This window comes from Mycteria americana, chromosome 1, assembly GCF_035582795.1.
Source record: "Mycteria americana isolate JAX WOST 10 ecotype Jacksonville Zoo and Gardens chromosome 1, USCA_MyAme_1.0, whole genome shotgun sequence".
Taxonomy (NCBI): Eukaryota; Metazoa; Chordata; class Aves; order Ciconiiformes; family Ciconiidae; genus Mycteria; species Mycteria americana.
Genome location: NC_134365.1, coordinates 68,344,098 through 68,361,662, shown reverse-complemented (window position 1 = coordinate 68,361,662; position 17,565 = coordinate 68,344,098). Strand labels below are relative to the sequence as shown.

Sequence of the window (17,565 nt, the reverse complement as noted above, 5' to 3'; positions counted from 1 at the left end):
CCCTTGTCTCAGAGTGTTACTAATGCTCCTCCCCTCCTTAGTCACCTTAGGAAATACTCTCAGGGAAAGGAGAAACCATTCAGAAAAAGGAAAGAAAAGCTAATTTTTAAATGCAGAAAATGCTGGCTTGATCATAGGAGCTAGTGAGAAACATCAGGTTCCATAGAAGTTAGTGGAGGCTGGGTTTGTTCAGTGTCTTTTAAAAAGCACTCTGAATCCCATAGTGTCTTCCTTTCTGATATCTGAGTTTTTCAGGTGTCATCCAGCAGTGAAATGAAAACTACCCAAGAAAAGAAAGACTCACAGTTTTGAAAGGTAAAAAATTCTGATTTTAGATGTTAAGACAAGATATTAAGAACAAGTAGCAGGAGGATTTACTCCTTCCTGAGCTGGTAAGAACAAACACACCTGTAATACATACACACACAGTTAAGTGGCATCTCAACAGGCTTCAACAAAGCAAATATGTATGGTAATTTCTCTTCCGTAGTCTAGTATTTATACTTCCTGATAATCCCCTCACTCTTTCTCTGCAGCTGGGCTTCACTAACATGCTACCAGAGAATGTTAGATGACTTGGTTCCAGTGAGTGACTGACGGAGGACAAGGGGGACAGTGTGAAGATGATGGTGGATGATGGTATTGAAGAAAAAAGAAAGATGACCTAGAATTACCTTCACTGAGGTTTTGGCTGAACTATGAGCCAAGCCCTACGTTGTTGGCACTTCACAAGGCAGAATGCAGGTGCAGACTGTAGTGTTTATATGTGTGTGTGCACATGTGGAAAAGCCAAAAAAAGGTGAAGTGCAGGACTGGGAGTGCTGGTAAAATCAGTCCTGAATTAACAGAGGATTCACTACATCATTCATGTGGTGGGTATGAGCTCATTAGCAGATCCAAAGGATGAGTTTTACTGACTGCATCCTTATCCCCAGAGAGGTATCACTTGCCTCTCACCATATCTTGCTGGCCCAGTACTCACAGGATGAAGGACTGAGCTCAGAAGATCTGATTTTAAGTGCAAGCTGTTTTTGTAGTCAAAGCGAGACTGAGGCATGAGCCTCAGCTCGCAGAGTCATGCCATGTCATCTGCTTCCTTCTTCTTTTCCTTTTTTGTAACACTACGTAATTTGCAGATAAAATCATCAGTGAGTGATCTAGGTACAAGTGAAGGCCTGGAATGACAGCTGTAAGGAGTGTAAATCACCTCTGGCATCTTTCCAATACTAACTCCTCTGGAAGTAGGGGAAGATTATATGAACTTGGGAGATGACAGGAAGAGAGGAACAACATGACCCCAGCCATTCTGTCCCTGCACTGGCATCCTGGCTGCTGGAGTAAGTACTGAAGGCTTTGCCCACTGGCACCCCATCAGCCCAAGCAGCAACAGGTCTAGGGATCCTGCTGCACTGGATGAGGGGATGCCATTTCTGGAAGGGCGCAGGGGACACACACATCTTTTCACATTTCCGTCTCTGGAAATGAAGCAGGGACCCTTTGTCTTGCACTCAAACATAAGGTAGGTTTCTGTTTTCTGTTTGCCTTGCCCTTGAATTCACATATGTTCAAAGCAAGCATCAAACCTCAGCACTGTTTACTAGCACTTTGTTTAGCAATGGGGTTGGCCACTGCAGTTGTAGAGGCAGCTGGCTCAGAGTTCTGCCTACCCCTAATTTAAAAAACATTGGCCTAATACTTGCCCTGCTGCCTTCCCAGAAAGGGTCTGCAGAACTGGTGCTAAAAATGACCCACACAATGGTCATGGATTCAGGTTCATTTACCACAAGACCTGCCAGTAGGCTTTCTGGATAAACAAGGTCTCTGCTTATCCCCAGAGTCTGATGTGGCAGGAAAGAGGAATACAGGGACAAGAAGAGATTCTGGGTAGCAAGCAGAAGGGTTTTTCTGGGGTTCTTTGCCCTTCTTTCCAAAATGACCATCTTAAATCCCACCATAAAACCAGCACTCCTGCCACATCTCTTCAAAGTTGGCCTCCCTGGAAAGAGACTGAGTTATCCCTTGGCCCTTCCCTTCAGGAGGAAGGCTCATGCAGATAAATGCAAATTAAACCAATAACCTGCACAGGCCCAACCCAAACAGTTATTACTAACAACTGACCATGAGCACTTAATATAATGGTCTGGTTAATCAAAATGTAGAGCTAATTGTGTTGGGAGGGAAAGAGGAACAAATGGGAGGGACAGACACAGCTATCTGAGGGACAGAATAATAGTAAGATGCAAAATAAGGCAAAAGCAAGAGCCTTATAATCATCTGAGGTTTCCAAGGAGGTGACAGCCATTCTGAAAACATGAAATTCATATGCTCTGATCTTATTAGAGGCTAAGACAAAATGTCATTGCTGATCTGAAGTAAAAGGCCAGTTAATCTCATGCAAGGACAGTTCCCAAAAAGGCAGACTTTAATAACTACTAAGAGGAGAGATCCTTTTAAAAGTCTAAATGAACAGTGCAAGCTGTCAGTACCTTGATAAAACATCACCAGCTTTTTGCAGTCCATTATCTCAGTCCTCCCAAAGGGCTAAGGCATCAAGGAGCAGAACAAGATTTAAGTGAGAGGACTCCCAACTTAGTCTGTTCTCTAGTTCATACCAGGTGTGCAAGGATGGGTTCTGCACGGTCCACTGCCATCCAGCCCTGTCCAAAGCAAGGGGAGTCCTACAGTGTCTTGTGGCTACGATAACAAGGACTGGGGACTGGTCCCAAGGATGCTTGAGCAGACTGGCAAAGCCAGAAGCAGCACCCCCATACAGAAGTGCCCTCCCCACCCTTTCTTGGTAGGAGCAGGTCTCTCTCTCTCTCTCTCTCTCTGAGGTAGCCCAACCATTTACTGTTTACTGATGTCTGAGACATTCACATTTGCTATCAGGTCGAGCTAACTGACACTCCAGAGGAATTAAGGACTTCACACAGCTGTTGGCCTGTTTTCTTCCTCTCGAGAGTAGGAAAGGGCATCCATTAGCACCACAGCAGTCACAGGTAATGGAGATGTATGTCTGGCTTGCTGGAGAAACCTTCTCTTCCCATTTGAGAGGCAAGAAAGGCCAGACATGATTGGCCTTCTCTCACTCCTAATAAACCCTATGAATCACAAGTAATTGCCTACTTAAAGCTGCTCTTCTCTGGGGAATGATCCGACAGCCGGCGCCAAAGGAAGGGAAAAGCAGGAGGGGGAGTTGGGGGGATTTCAAAGAATAATTAGCTTAATACATTTCTGGGCCTTAACATGAAAACTCAGTCTGAGCAATTCAGGCCTTGTGGCTGAATTAGAAATGGCTGGGAAATATCCATTGCCATGAGGGATTGCACATGAAGGGAGATTTAACAAGGTCAGCCTAAGGCAAGCCAAAGTGCTAGGCCTGGATATGGCCAAACATTTGAGGGGCACACCCTATGGCTTTGTTGCCCATAGGCATAAATTCATAAATCTGCCAGGAGAGAACGGGCCTGATCTTATTCTCAGTTAGCACTGGTTTTCCACCCAGGTTGCCACTGAGCATGGCGACATGCCACCATGTTAGCAAGAAGAGAATCAGGCTCAGTGACAGAATCTGAATCACTCAAGTCAATGCATGCATTGTAAAAAATTAAAAAAAGACATACAGAGCATATATATTCTCTATCACCCATTCTTAACGCCTCTCCCTCCCACCAACCTTTCACAATGGAAGGACGTTGCTATAAGGGCCGTGTGTTAATGGGACCTTTTCCTTCATACATGGGACATCTGCCACTCTTCAGCACAGCAGAAGAGTATGTATGACTGAAAGCATGCTCCTCTCTCCTGTGATCCCCTCCATTTTCCCAACATTACAAAAGAGCCTAAACATAGGGGAACTTGAGCACTTGAGTTTCCTTTCCAACCTTCCAGCACAGTGTACTTCTGCTCTGCGCACTGTCAGCATGCTCTGTTCCATGGGATAGAGAGCAAGGAGAGCCATGACCACACTCACCAACCCTCTAGTATGATGGTGGGGGACAATGACAGGTAGATGACCTGCACCTCCAAGCACTGCAGAAGAGGCTGTACACTACCCTCCTCCCTTACCAGCACTCAGTCCTCGCCCGAAAGCTAAATGTGACTTCAACTGCACTGTGAGACTAAAATGCCTCCTTCCACATGTTTTTCTTACTGCAAGTTCTATTAATATAGTACAACTTGTGCTATGACTAGGGAACTACTGGGACAGTGCTGTGAGGGTCCTATCACCCTTATTCCCATTCAAGAGAACCACCTGACAAGTAAGTTGATAGGAATACCTATGAAAACACATACTACAGTGCAAGACTGGAAGAATGAATGCTCTTCACTCCCTGAAAATCTCCCCTTCCAGAGCTGGAGGCAATCCACTGAGGACATCCATCAGGCTGGAGGAGCACACATACTGTAAGCCCTCTTTGCTGTGAAAAAAGTGGTTTCACCTATGAGATAGGGTAGGTCCCTGCAAGGTCAGTACTGCGAGGCATCAGAATTTAATGAACGAGCAGCTAACATGTCTCTCTGTCTCACATGCATCCAGGGCAGGTCTGGCCTCTGCTGCAAGAGCAGTGATAGGACAACATGACCTTAAAGCTAAAATAACACAGGACAGACATTCCCCAGGACAAATCAGAGCAGCTCTAGGACATCGAGGAGGCTAAGCCCATATATAGCAGCCAAGATCTGGCCCACCCTGAAGATATGTCACATTAGTTTGTGAAGCCAGTTAATTAGCCTCTCTTGTTTCTTTTCCTGGTGTGAAGCAAGCATTCTGTCCGAGTTGAGTATGTGGTATTTTGAGAAAGACAGAGCTAAAGAGCCAAGGTCTCTTTTCTGCTCAGGAATTTATTGGACCATTGATCTGACATGTATGTTTAGGGACAGCAGCAATGCCTTGAGGGAAGTGGCAGAGAGATGTCCTAGAAGCAGCAGCTTCTTCTGGGGGAACCTCATTAGCTGAGACTCTTCATCTGCAATAGCACGGCTCCCACTCAGTTCTCCCACTGAATGTAATCTGGACACTGTCACTAGTGCTTGCTTGTCCTCCTCATCTCACATACTGCAGGGTCTGCATATCAAACAACCTCTGGTTGAGCTGCCATCCCAGGGAAAAGTCAGAAATGATTCTTTAGGTTTTGTTTTGCACAACAGCTCTCCTGGGCTGTAATCTGCAGAGACGGGGGGGGGGGGGGGGGGGGGGGGGGCACGTTCCACCTCATTACCTTTGAGTGAGGAGGCCAGCTGCTATTAGCCCCTGTCCTGCTATCCCCTGCTGGGACCCCATCAGGAGATGCAGCTAGAGATGGGTAGAATTGTGCTCTGGAGCTAGGCTGTAGCCTCCGGCAGAGGAGGCAAGGCTTGCAACTTCAAGAACCGAATCATTTTCTATCAGCCTGGTAAACCTGCCTGTCTCTTCAGCATCCATGACTGGACTGAAGGCAGTGATGGTAGGAATACACAAACATCATGGTAGACGCTGTGCAGGATACTCATTGAGTGCTTTCCCTGAAAGTTCATGATTTGAAGAGGCTAATACCAAAGCACTGGGGGCCTGTCCAGCGTGATCCAAAAGGCCAAGATGGCTCTTGGAGACCTCTCCCATGAGGGAGGTCTTTTGGGACAGTCAGTTCCTGGGAGCCCTACAGGCACTGTATGTTTGTGAGCAAGGTAGTATCTATGGATGCCGCAGCTCTTGGCTGCCCGCAACCCGTCTCTAAGCCTACAGTCACAGCTGAGTATCTGGGTCCATTTTGGACCACAGAACCCAGGCAATGAGGAGCAGAGCCCAGCAGGTTTGAGTGAAAGGGTGTAGCAGTCAGAGGTGGGGAAGCTACTTCCTCCATCAGCCCCACGAAGCCAAAGGGCCAGGCCTGTTCAGGCAGGGCAAAAGCTCAAGGTGAACAAAAGGCTAAAGTATTCGCTGAAAGACGTCCCACCACAGTGCGAATGCAGTCCCACCCACCCCGTCCCCTTCTCCCACAGCCTGAGGAGGAAGCCTCTGTACCTGTTTATTCTTTAGGTCAAGGGAGAGCTCATAATCGGAGGCAGCTGCATGGGAACACGAGGCCGTCCCTTTGCTGCGCTGCACTCTCACTGGGGAGCCCGTGTGGTGGAGGCTCGCCTTCTGCACCAGAGGGGAACACCCCGCTGCCTGCTCTTCTTGGAGCTCCGCATGCTGGGCTTTTAGCGTCAGGGTGTCGGACCTGCCTTCCTGGCCACTCTGTCTGCCGGCCTCCTTCGGATCCTCCGTTTCACACCCGGCTTTCTTGCTTGTGGAACCGCTGGGATCGTCACTGTGAACAAAACGCAACGTTTCGCTTTTTTTATTTGTTTTTATTATATTTTATTTATGATTATGTTTATTGTTGTTCGCTATACTCATTCACTAAGCTGCATTTTAAATGTTTAGGGAGCCTGGGTTGTGAGGAGCCTCTCTCAGTGATGGATCAGGACTTTAGGTTGATGCAGCCAAAGCTCTGATCCCTCCCTCCCTAAGAGCAGGCACCTGTGCTGCACACACTGTATGAACCAGTCCTGTGACTGCTGGAGCTGCCCAGCTGCCTCTGTTTGAGGTGCTGCAGTTGGGGGTGAGGGGCCAAGGAGGGTGTCATGGCCTATGGACACCTCTCCTGCTCCCTGGAGCAGCTAGCAGTCACCCCTGTGCCCTTGCTGCCTATTGCTCAGCATCTCCCTGTGCATCCCAGAGTCCCATCTGGCATGGAGCCTGGATCCCAAGGATCCAGTTTGCCCCTGGAGTTTCTAAGGGCATGTAGGAAATGGTACAGGGGCAGCTGAATGTTGCAGAGTTTCCAGAGGAACTCTTGGAGAGCTGTGAGTGTAAAGATGCAATAGAGCCAGCCAGCCCCGAGACCCTGACTCTTTAAAGCATGTCTGCAATACAGCCAGAGCAGACTGCAGGGCTTCCAAGAAAGAAGCTGTTTCTTTCTGACCCACAGGGCAGGTTGCTGTGCCACTGAGATCTTGTGGAGAAAGGAAAACACTCTTTTCTCCTGTCAGCCACAGCAGTAATTGTGTGAAACCAGGACCTGACAACAGTGCCCTCTAAGAGCTGACATGTTGCTCCAGACAAGATGGGGTTAGCATATGTCTGATCCATTGAAGCGCTGAGGAAGTCTGCCGTTAACCTCTCTTGCCGAATATTTTCCAAAATTATCCAATTTCAAACAAGATTTTGGTATTCTGGGGGACTATTTGAACCATGGGAGTGTTTATTTGTTGTTACATTAGTCTCTTTCCAGCGGCTACAGAGAAATAATTTATGATTTCCAAGAGTGTGCAGGCCAGTCCACATGGACTCTGGGTTCTACTGCACATCAGATACAGCTCCACTGGTTTCCAGGGGATGATTATTTAGCTGAGAGCAACATCTAGTTTGGAAATAATTACTACATAACCAATGCATTTAATTCCATTGAAACCAAGGATGTGTACTGCCTCCCATATTTAAACACCATTAAATTATTTCATTCACTTCTGAATCATATTTCTTTCTCTTGGATTTGCTCCACATACGACCAGTTCTGCTGTCATCTAGATAACAAATCATTTTATGATTGGTGTTGATGTCAGAGCAAAATCAGGGAAATTAGACATGATTTTCTGTAGTGCCCAAATTACTTAGAAGCATTTAAGTCTCATTTTCAAAAGTGCTATAAGCACTTAAGAGCCCAAGTCTTCTAACTGTAAACAGACTTTGCCTCCTAAGCCTCGGAGCACTTTTGCATACTTACTAGTACTTTAAAAAGAAGTTTATTCTCTCCAATGGCAGCTCTTCTGTTCAGTAGATTTAACAATCAAATTTAGAAATATTCCCACAGTTTCTAAAAGGGCTCCAAATCTGATGCGCCAAAGACAGCACCACAACTTCAGAACTAAGAAAGACGAAGGATTTAAAGGTAGAAAGTTTCTTCTTTTATACACATGCATGTAGTCACCAGTTAGACTTAAAAAATAAATTCACAGAAGAAACCAGTCTCTTAGATAAACGCCATATAACCAACTTTGTCAAAGCATATTAAAATGACATATCTGCACACTCATCAATCAGGAAATGCCACCATTAAAATGAGGCATGAAACTGTCCTTTTAGGTTGTACACCTTAAAATCTTTCCTTGTTCTATTCCTCATACTATATAATTGAACGTTCTTTTTTCTACACCTAAAGATGTACATGTAAGGCATGTACCCATTTTTAACTCTTTCTGTTCTATGTCCATCCACATTGCAGGAAACGTGAATACGAGACTTTTCCCTTACAGCTCTCACTGTAACATTTTTATTGGCAGCCTCTGTTCTATCCATCCTCATTTTAACCAGCAGAGCAGTAATTCTTATCCTCAGCTCAAGGGATGACCAGGTGAACATAGATTTGATCATGTTTTCACTGAAGTGCGTACCAAAAGCCTCACAAGTATTTCAGTGGGAACCGAACTGTGCCCTACAAAGCAATTTCAGCTAGACGCATAAGCTCTGATTCAGCAAGCCACATATCCCAAATTGCTCTGCTGAGTCAAGGTCACAGTGCACAGTGTGCTATGCAGACTTTCTTTAGGGCAGATCAGGGCCCAAGGCAGTAGACTAGAGAGCTAGCTGACTTCCCTTGGAGCATGAATGGACTCTAAATGCCAGCAAATATTCCCTGACGTGATGGTCCTCTAAACACTCACACGTATGCTTAACTCTGTTTTTCTGAGGGCCTCCACTGACTGCTCATGGTAGAACGTGAAGTGTGTGCATAAGAGTTTGCAGCATTCAGGCTCATTGCTCTGTAAGGCTGTACATCACCTCTAGTGTATGCTACCTATTTGGTTTTCTGTCGCACACAGTTTAGAGTCTGATTGAGTAACATTCATAGTGACAGGATATCCTGCATGCACTGCTAATATAGAAGAAAAATCAGCAGGCTTTGTAGAATCACAGAATAACGTAGGCTAGGAGGGAAGGCTGGAGGTCTCTATTCCAACATCCTGCTCAAAGCAGGGCCATTTTCAAAGACAGGTAAGGTTGATCTGGGCCTTCTCCAGTCAACTCTTGAATACCTCCAGCCATGAAGATTCCCCAGGCTCTCTGGAAAGCCTTGTCAGGGCCCTTAGTGCACTAATAAACCTTAGCAGCCTGACCAGCCTCACCTGGGGTGCCCACAAATATCCCCTGCGCAGTTCCTCCTTCTCAGCCCAGCCCTGGGCCATCAGTCCCTGCCCCAGCAACACTGTAAGAGTGCTGGTCTCCAGCTCTGTTACAGCCTTCCCCTTTTCCATGGCCATGGACCCACTTGATCTGGACTCTGACCTGCAGACTGACTCCCCAGCTTGACCTTGGACCTGCCTCATCACCATGGACCTACCCATTGATCACTGGGCTGTGTCTGACCCTAGGTACTCTCACTGGACCTGATTCTTACCCTGGCCAATGAGGCAGAGGGCATTGGACCAATCCAAAATGCTCAGAAGCCCCCTTTAACCTCATTTGGCATTTAGGATATTCCTCAAGACACAGGAGGGCCCTAATACTGAAAGCACTAAGTGCACACATTCAGTCACAGATGTGTGAGAAGCACCACCAAGCTCAGTGCTCCCGCTCACAGTGCATAACTGAAGCCCCTAAAGACATGTAAGCTAACCACACATACACATACAACCCTGCCTTCCTCCTCCATGCATGCTCTGAGCCCAGTGCATACACCCATACAGAAAGTATTGTGCTTATGTGTGGAATTTTCTAAGGGTCAAAACTCGGTCAAATCAAAATCAGATTCCACTGAAGCACTTTAAAGGCATTTTTCAGCTAGATGTTTTTATGCTAAATATAAACTTTTTAACCCCCTGCTTGTTTAGCTGTTGTGCTGTTCAAAAGCAATAGCAAATACTCTTGCTGAAGGGGGAATAGTTTTTATGTGTTCTTTTGTGGGAAAAAAAAAAAAAAAAGGCTGAACCACTTTTATTTAGTGGGAAAAAAAATCTCAAAAAAAAAAAAGACAAACCTACCTCACCTTTGGGCAAGAGACCAAACCTAGGAAATTTCAGCTTCAGCTGGTAAACTTCAGTGACTTATAAGCAATGGAAAAAAAGGGTAAAGACAGAGTTTGCTTAGCAGCCTGAATGTGAAGGCTCAGGAGCTATTGTAATCATAGTAACAAAAAACCCCCAACAGTAAGAAAAGTAAGTAGGGCAAGGATAGACACTACAGCATGGAAGATCACTGGGAAAAAAATGTTTATAAGTAAATTATGGGGATTCACTTGCTTTCCCTTGGCCAGTGAGCAATCAACCTCCCAGGCTGTGGGATGAAGGAAGGTAATGGAGCTATTGCACGTTCTGTTTCTTGGATGAGCACATTTTTCTAACCACTTGTAATAATTAAAAATCCCATGCAGAGTCTAAGGTGTGAATCCCAATGTCCTGGCCAAACTCCAACTAGGTTAATTTAGTTCTGTATCCCAGCATCACCCCTGCAGTTTCAACTGTAATCAGTGTTCTTTACTTGCTGTCCTGAAGTATTGTATACCACCATCATTCACAGTTTTTACAGCTACTCTTGCATGATAAATGAAGCCATTTACTGCTAGTCATGCAATCAGGTGGGAAAGGTTTGTAATGTCTTTGAATTCTGTTTGACTGGAAGTTGTAATATTAATGTAAATCACTTGCAATCAGATAAAAAGGAAGACCACAAATGCAGCTGTTCTGTTCTTCCTAGATGTTCCTACATGACTTTTATGACCCATAGCAACTAGCTTAGTCATTATTACAAATAGATTTCATGTGCTGTAGAAAACATCTCTCATGTTTCAGGTATCTCCTGCTACTTTTGCACTGCTGACTTGTATATGCCTGCTGCAGACAGAAACCAGTTTTGTTAACAAAGATGGTGACTACAGACAATCTGACTCAGGGCTTATATGAAATACTATAGCTAGTCTAGCATTTCAAAACAGAGATATTGGGGTTCTGGGCTGAATCCTAGTGTTTGTTTCAAGAAAGCAGGATGGTGAGAAAGCTTGCACTGAGACAATTCAGCTGGGCACCCATAAATATTTGTCTAGCATGTGTAAGTGAGACTTCTGATATTTAGTGTCTATGTGCAGATTTCTCAGGAAGATTTTGTATAAGGAGTACACTGAGGGAAGGATGTAGGGAGATGATAGAGGAAAAATGGTATTATGTAGAGAGTTTTTTATGACTTCCTTTTTTCTCCCTTCCTGGTATTTTGGAAACCTAAAGCCCAAATCAGTGATACTAAATTATCAAACCAGAGAAGCCCATCCACCCATTCCCAGTAGTATCAGCTCCCCATGTCTGTAGAGAGGTGCTGTATCATACTCTGTCTTGGGAGAGATGTGACTACTTTTCAGTTCCTACAGCATCAGGATGGTGCACTTCCTTGCATACGCCTCACCATCTCCTTGCTGCTGGAAACACACGTTTCCAGCTTGGCAAAGATCTGTGCTTCTACCTGCCAGCTGTGGAGCTGAACCATGGTTATCTGTTGGATCTTGACTGCAACACTTAAACATTCCCATACCTGATGACTTGAGAAAGAACATGCAGCCCCTTCTCCCAAATATTTCAAGACAATTTCAAGCTGGACCTGTAGACAGGAACACAGAAGTTGGATGCTCCAAACATTACATTTCATTGCCTCTGTCAAATAGCAGAATCAGTTTACGGTCTGAGAGTAATTTTCAGAGCTCTCAGAAATGTGTTTACAGGGTAGCTTAGTGACTAAACAGGGCTCTAGGGCCAGGAGAGCTACTCTTCTCAAGGACAGCAGTGTTAGTCCTATAAGGAATTAAAACTGAGCTTTCTCACTGATCACTCCATAGCTACACAGCTCCCATGTGGTCAGGACACAAAACTCATCTCTTTGCTCCTTCTCTCCTACAAGAAGAAAAATTACTGCAGATAAATAAGAGCAATAACAGAGTAACAAAAATAGCAATGCCTCATGGACTTGGACAGTGGCGTAAGAAACCACTCACTCAAGAAGAGGATGCTCAGATGCCCTGTTGGCAGGTACAGTGCTTATGCAAAAAGATCTAGCTAATTGGATAGGAGGAATCTATGGGTGTGAGGTGTTACAAAAGTACTACGGAGGCTGATCTCCCCTCCTCTTTCTGTGCCTGTGTCACTCCAGGAGAAGACCACATTGCTGTTTCCCATAACTTAACAAATGCCTTCTTCATGGTATTCAAGGTCAGTGTGCAGGGTTGTGACCTGTAACTGAGGCAAAGACTACAGGGACTAGTTGTGAAGGACCACAAAAAATTATGAATCCATTTCACAGAGGTCCTTATGAGGATCAGTTATTGTGTATATGCTACACAATAACTTTTGTGTATTGTGTATATGCTGCTCTAAAGTGCTGTAAGCGATTAGTAGTATCATGGCCTGAGAGTCATATGAGACTTCAAGGCTTCAGAGATGTCAGAATAAAAAACACTTAGAAAGTGCCATATGGAAAATTAGAAGAAGAGGTCACTAGCTAATTCCAAGACAATGCAGTCCAGACCCCAAGTCTGCAAGAACCTGTGTTCCCTCTGTCTTAGGACATTTCACCATTTCCGCTGTCCTCTCTCCTCTCCCTGCTCAGAAAAAAAAAACCAACCCAATTGCTGAGTTAGCAGGGTCCAAAGTGCCTTTTCAGTTTATTTCATTTCAGTGTTCCCTGAGGACACCCATAACATATGGTGAATGGGTTGATCAGAAATTCAATGAAAAAAATGGCTGAGACAGGCTTGGTAATATATTATGGGATCTTTTCAAGGTTCAGAGATTTCTGACATGCTGGGGGTCTGAGTGCAAAAGAATTGTTTCTGATTTGCTTTTAAGTTCAGGTTTTAGGGTGACTTGGAGGCAATGCTCTCTGGGAGCCTGCTGGAAATGATGGAAGGCAAAACTCTCTCCTGCCAGAGAGGCAGGGAACTTGGAACTTGATCTTGGCAAATCATCCTCTGCCAGCCAAGCTGCAGCTTTCTCAGACAGTCTCCCCCAACACAGACAAATATAGGAACAAGATTCTGATTTTGTCTACATTCACGTAACACCTTGCAAAGCAGTGGCATCAAGCCATCTTCTCACACTAGTTTTACCCAAGAGGAATTAATGATAATTAGTCAATCTCATTACCCATCCCAGAATATATTACTTGTTTCATAAAAAGGCTGGCACACATACCTGTAAAATAGATTTGACAGTACAGTACAGTAAATATATTGGAAATCAATTAAATTTAACATACTTTAGCACAGACTGAACCAGGCAACATATTTTCAACATTGCTTAAAGTGATTTCGGTGAGATGTATATTAAGAAGACGGAAAACGTAATAACACTGCAAATGCCTCATGTCCCACAGGGTCCAACATGCCAAAGTCAGGGTTTCCATTTCTGATTTGGTATTTAAACATGATCCCCATGTGCTGTGTAATTCCCACATTGTTGTGTTGTTGTGCCTTTTGCTACAGAACTGCACTACAGGAACTAAACTTTTCTGATGCACCCCATGCCCTCATGGTGCAAAGATGATTGTCCAGGTGTCAGTCTGGGCTGGCTGCCTGTCTGAGGGCCAGGCTCTCCATGACTAACTTCAGCCACTTGAGGACTAGGATCTCTGCTTTTTCATGGAGACAGACAGGCTCCTCCAGAGGTTGACTTGGAACAGCTAAGGCAGCTCCCACTGAATGAGAAGTAGTGTTTATGGTGCAAAGCTGGCTGTGCTGGGTGGTGTGGTTGTCACATAGTTTTTTCTTATAGTTCCTATGTGTGTCTGGGTGACACCTCAGAATGACACTTGGGCCACCTCTAAGGCATACCACTCTTTCCTTCTCCCTTCCCAGCCACACCTCCTATTTCACCAGCTGCAGGAGCACAGGGCTCAGCTTAGGAAATACAGCGCCTTTCTCAGCTGCCCGCCACACCTCGATGCTTGACACCCCAGGCTGGTTGCTGTGCTGTCTCTGTAGGTTAGACTAGGAGGAGGTCACACAGCCTGTCAGTGCAGAGGGGGTTACTTGTGGCTGTGTCAAACAGGGCACCTGTACTTATCACTGAGGTGTGAAAAGCACTAAGTGGACAGTGAAGGCATAGGGGAGCCCTGCTCTGCAGGGTTTAATTACTTTTACTTTAACCCCAGACCTCTCTTGCCTCTGCAATGTTTGGTAAACACGACCTTTTAGAGAAGGAAAAAACAGATGGCATCCTGCATTAGTGTAACTGCCCGCTCAGCACCCCGGGAAAGAGAAACTTGGCTTCTCAGCAGCAGTCTTTCTGCCACTTTGACTCAGATCTCTTGGCTCTTCATCCCTGAGGCAGGTTTGAACATCACTGAATTCGCTGACAAAAGCCTGCCGGTGCAATCATGCAGAAGACAGAATTTCACTGCTAAAATGAGATGAATTCAGGGCTGGGAGGCAGCAGAGCCTCTACAAGGCAAGGAAACGTTGCATATCTCCTCAGCCCATTGCTTTCCTATTCCAGCTACCTGTGAGCTGGGTGAGGGACACAACTCTTGGCATTTATAGACCTAAGCAAGGGCTTCTGTGGTCGTCTTCTTCCACCTGTTGTGACAGACCCTGGGTTGGACTGCCCATCTGGGTTCCTTCCTAAGGGATCAGGGTAATTGATTACTGAAGGCAGTGAGTGAGCCACTTCACAGGAAGATCTTTGTATAACCCAGATAAATTTTGTTTCTCTTCTCAAGTATCTCAACTATTTCGTGTCTTGTGATCACTGCAGCCCAGCAGAAGGCCACTGCTTGTGTAAAACCAAGGAGAAGGAAGCCCGGTCCTCCTCAACATAAAGAGTAACACAGCCTCAAATCACCATCCTCAATACCGACAGTCCAAACACCATTCACCAGCTTTAGGAAATCAGATGTGATCCAGGTTTTAACTTTGCCAGTGTGTTCAGATCTAGGGTTTTAGGTTGGCCTATAGCTAAAGACCAAGATAGAAACAGCATGGTTAGCATTCCTTCCTCCTTTCCCCAATGCAGTGACCACCCCAACAGCCTTGTGCAGCAGGCACAAAGTTCTACGTTTCCAAGTTCTAACCTATTTTGTCACTGCTGCTTCACTCACACGCTGATCCACTTCCTGTCACTTCTCTTCCATGAGGCCTTATTCCCTTTTCTATCTTTCTTCATTCCCATTTGGAAAACAGGATGACTTAGCAGCTTACACATTTGGTCATACAAGCTCAGATTGCCCTAAGGCCACTTAAACTTTTCTTCTCTGTGAGGAATGAAAATGATTCCCATCCCTATACTTCGTACTCAGACATGGACCTTTTGGGGTAGGATCGTTAAGAAAAACAGGAGTTTGCCTTGACACAACCAGTCCTACCTACTGTGTGGTTGAGGAGAACTATGGCTGGTGCTAAATGGCATTATGCCAATGGACTGCACCAAAGTAAATGGAGGATCTAGCCCAGTACACTATATTTTAAGACAATCTGTATCGTGCTTATCAGATCCAACTGTGCTGTAACAGCACAGCAATACTTTTCACAATGCAATTCTGCACCATTTATTTTTGTGCATCTTGACCTACCACTCTCACATTAGTGTATTCTGGGAAATTATAGGCATATGTCATATTTCGCCAGTCACCCCAGAAGACATGTGCAAAAGAGTACCAGCAATGTGTACATAGGGTAGTCTATCCCCATCTTTCCTCTTTCCCCAAAAGATGGAATGAGAGAGATTGCAGTCAACCCAGATACACAGGCAATGATAACAGCACCATAACCTGTTTACAGGAAAGCAGCAACATACCAGTGTGTGACATGGCAAAGGTGACACATGCCTCTAGTCACTAGGCAAATACAGTTCCCGGTGGGATGATAGTACAATCTGTGTGTGGAAAGAACCAAGGTGCCAACCAGAGATGGTTAAAAGTTAGTGGAACACACTTCCAAATGGTGTGGCCAGAGTTAGGTTCCTCAGTCTCAAAATAAAAGTCTCACTGAACTCAGCTCCTGTTTATGTCTTGATGCTTTTCTTCAGGATGATGTTTCCTCACAGAAGATGGAGTGGTCTCCAGCTCCTCTGCAGTTTTTGAACAGGCCAGGTGACAGTCCCAAAAATCTCCCAACTTTTTTACACCGTCTCCCTCAGCTATCTAGCTGTTTGCAGAGCCCAAACACAGTGGCCTGAGCAGCTGTACAGTGTGCTCCTCTTCAGCATCTCAGACTCTTCAGTTCTTCCTGGAGCATATGCAAGCCTGTCAGGGCTACATGCAGAAGAGGGAACTCTGGAGCACAGACATGTTTTTCCAAAAGGACAGCTTATTGTATTTGAGCACAGAGCCTGCCCCATGGGGGTGGTCAGAAGGTGAACCTGCATAGGAGTGAGTTAGTGTTGCAGAGCACAGAAAAGACAAAAGGCCTTTGGATTGACATCACACTGCAAGAAAATGTGTAATAAAAGGCCACAGCCTCATTGTTGTCACTGCCAAAGAATGCTGGCATGAACAGGAATGTTCCAGCCAAGGGACCTGCTCATTTATCTCCTGTTCATATGTTCTTGGTCCCTCCAGTTTCTTCTTTCATTTACACTATTTTTTAACTTCCTGCTTTTCCTGCTCCTTCTCTCCTGTCATTCTCCTTCTCTGTATAGCGTATTTGCCATCCATTTTCCTTTCAGTAGCACTTTGTTGGGGTGAGTCTGTCTCCTTTCTTTCTCATTAGCTCTTTTTTCCATCTCTTTGCCTTATCTCTCTCTGCCTCATAAGCCATGAACAAGTGTGTGGACAGAAGGCCCGCAGAAACCACCTGTCAAGTTCAACAGAACACACCTTAGTGTACAAAAGATCTGGAATGGCCCAATTTTGCAGGTGGGTGCATCTTGACTGATGCAGATCAGGTCAGATATCAGTAGAGGATTAGAATGGATGGTGTGAGCTCCACCACAGTCCATCTGCTATTATTTCATCAACCGTCTGTGCTCGTTTTCCAGTGCTAGATACAGCACTATTTCCAAAGCCGTCATAGCCTCTTCTCATGCATCTCTGTAGCGTTGTCACACAGAAAACACAGGATACAGCAGGTGTTTATGTTGCATTCCACCCATACCAAGAAGTTGCCATGTTATGGGCAGGGAATTCTTTGCAATACAGGAGAGAGAACATGAGGATCACCTGCAAGCCATGAGTGAATCACCTAGTATTAAAGCAACTAACTGATCTCAATAGCTGTTGAAAGTGGCTCCCACATCTGTAAGGTTGGCCATGATCGATTCTCTTTCACTAACATTACTGCTGCCGTGGCCCAAGAAATGGCAAGCGCTGTCACATGTGGGAGAAGAGTACCCGAATCCAAGTCCGAATTCCTCTAGGGCAAGACCCATGTAACCAACAGAAGTAACAGGGGAAAAGGAATTTCTAGAAGAACATGTGGCCAGGCTGGATACCGCTTCAGGCTCTCAAAAAACATGTATCTCATGGGTATCTTTGCAGTTTCAAAAGATGGTACTTCAGACAGGTTTTCTTTGGCCTCTCTCTCCTGCCATCTTCCTCCTTCCTGAAGAAAGGTGTTGATAGAGGCAAAC

General features: G+C 45.3%; 1 protein-coding gene across 5 annotated transcripts in view; it reads right to left on the bottom strand.

Annotated features, from left to right (window-relative positions):
* Window positions 1-17,565, bottom strand: part of IQSEC3 (IQ motif and Sec7 domain ArfGEF 3) — a 108,667-nt gene that overhangs the window by 33,516 nt on the left and 57,586 nt on the right. For all 5 annotated transcript variants that reach the window (XM_075504167.1, XM_075504153.1, XM_075504143.1 and 2 more), the window contains exon 3: window positions 6,005-6,293. In XM_075504167.1, the coding sequence (XP_075360282.1) occupies window positions 6,005-6,293 (289 nt within the window). The remainder of the gene's footprint in view (window positions 1-6,004; window positions 6,294-17,565) is intronic.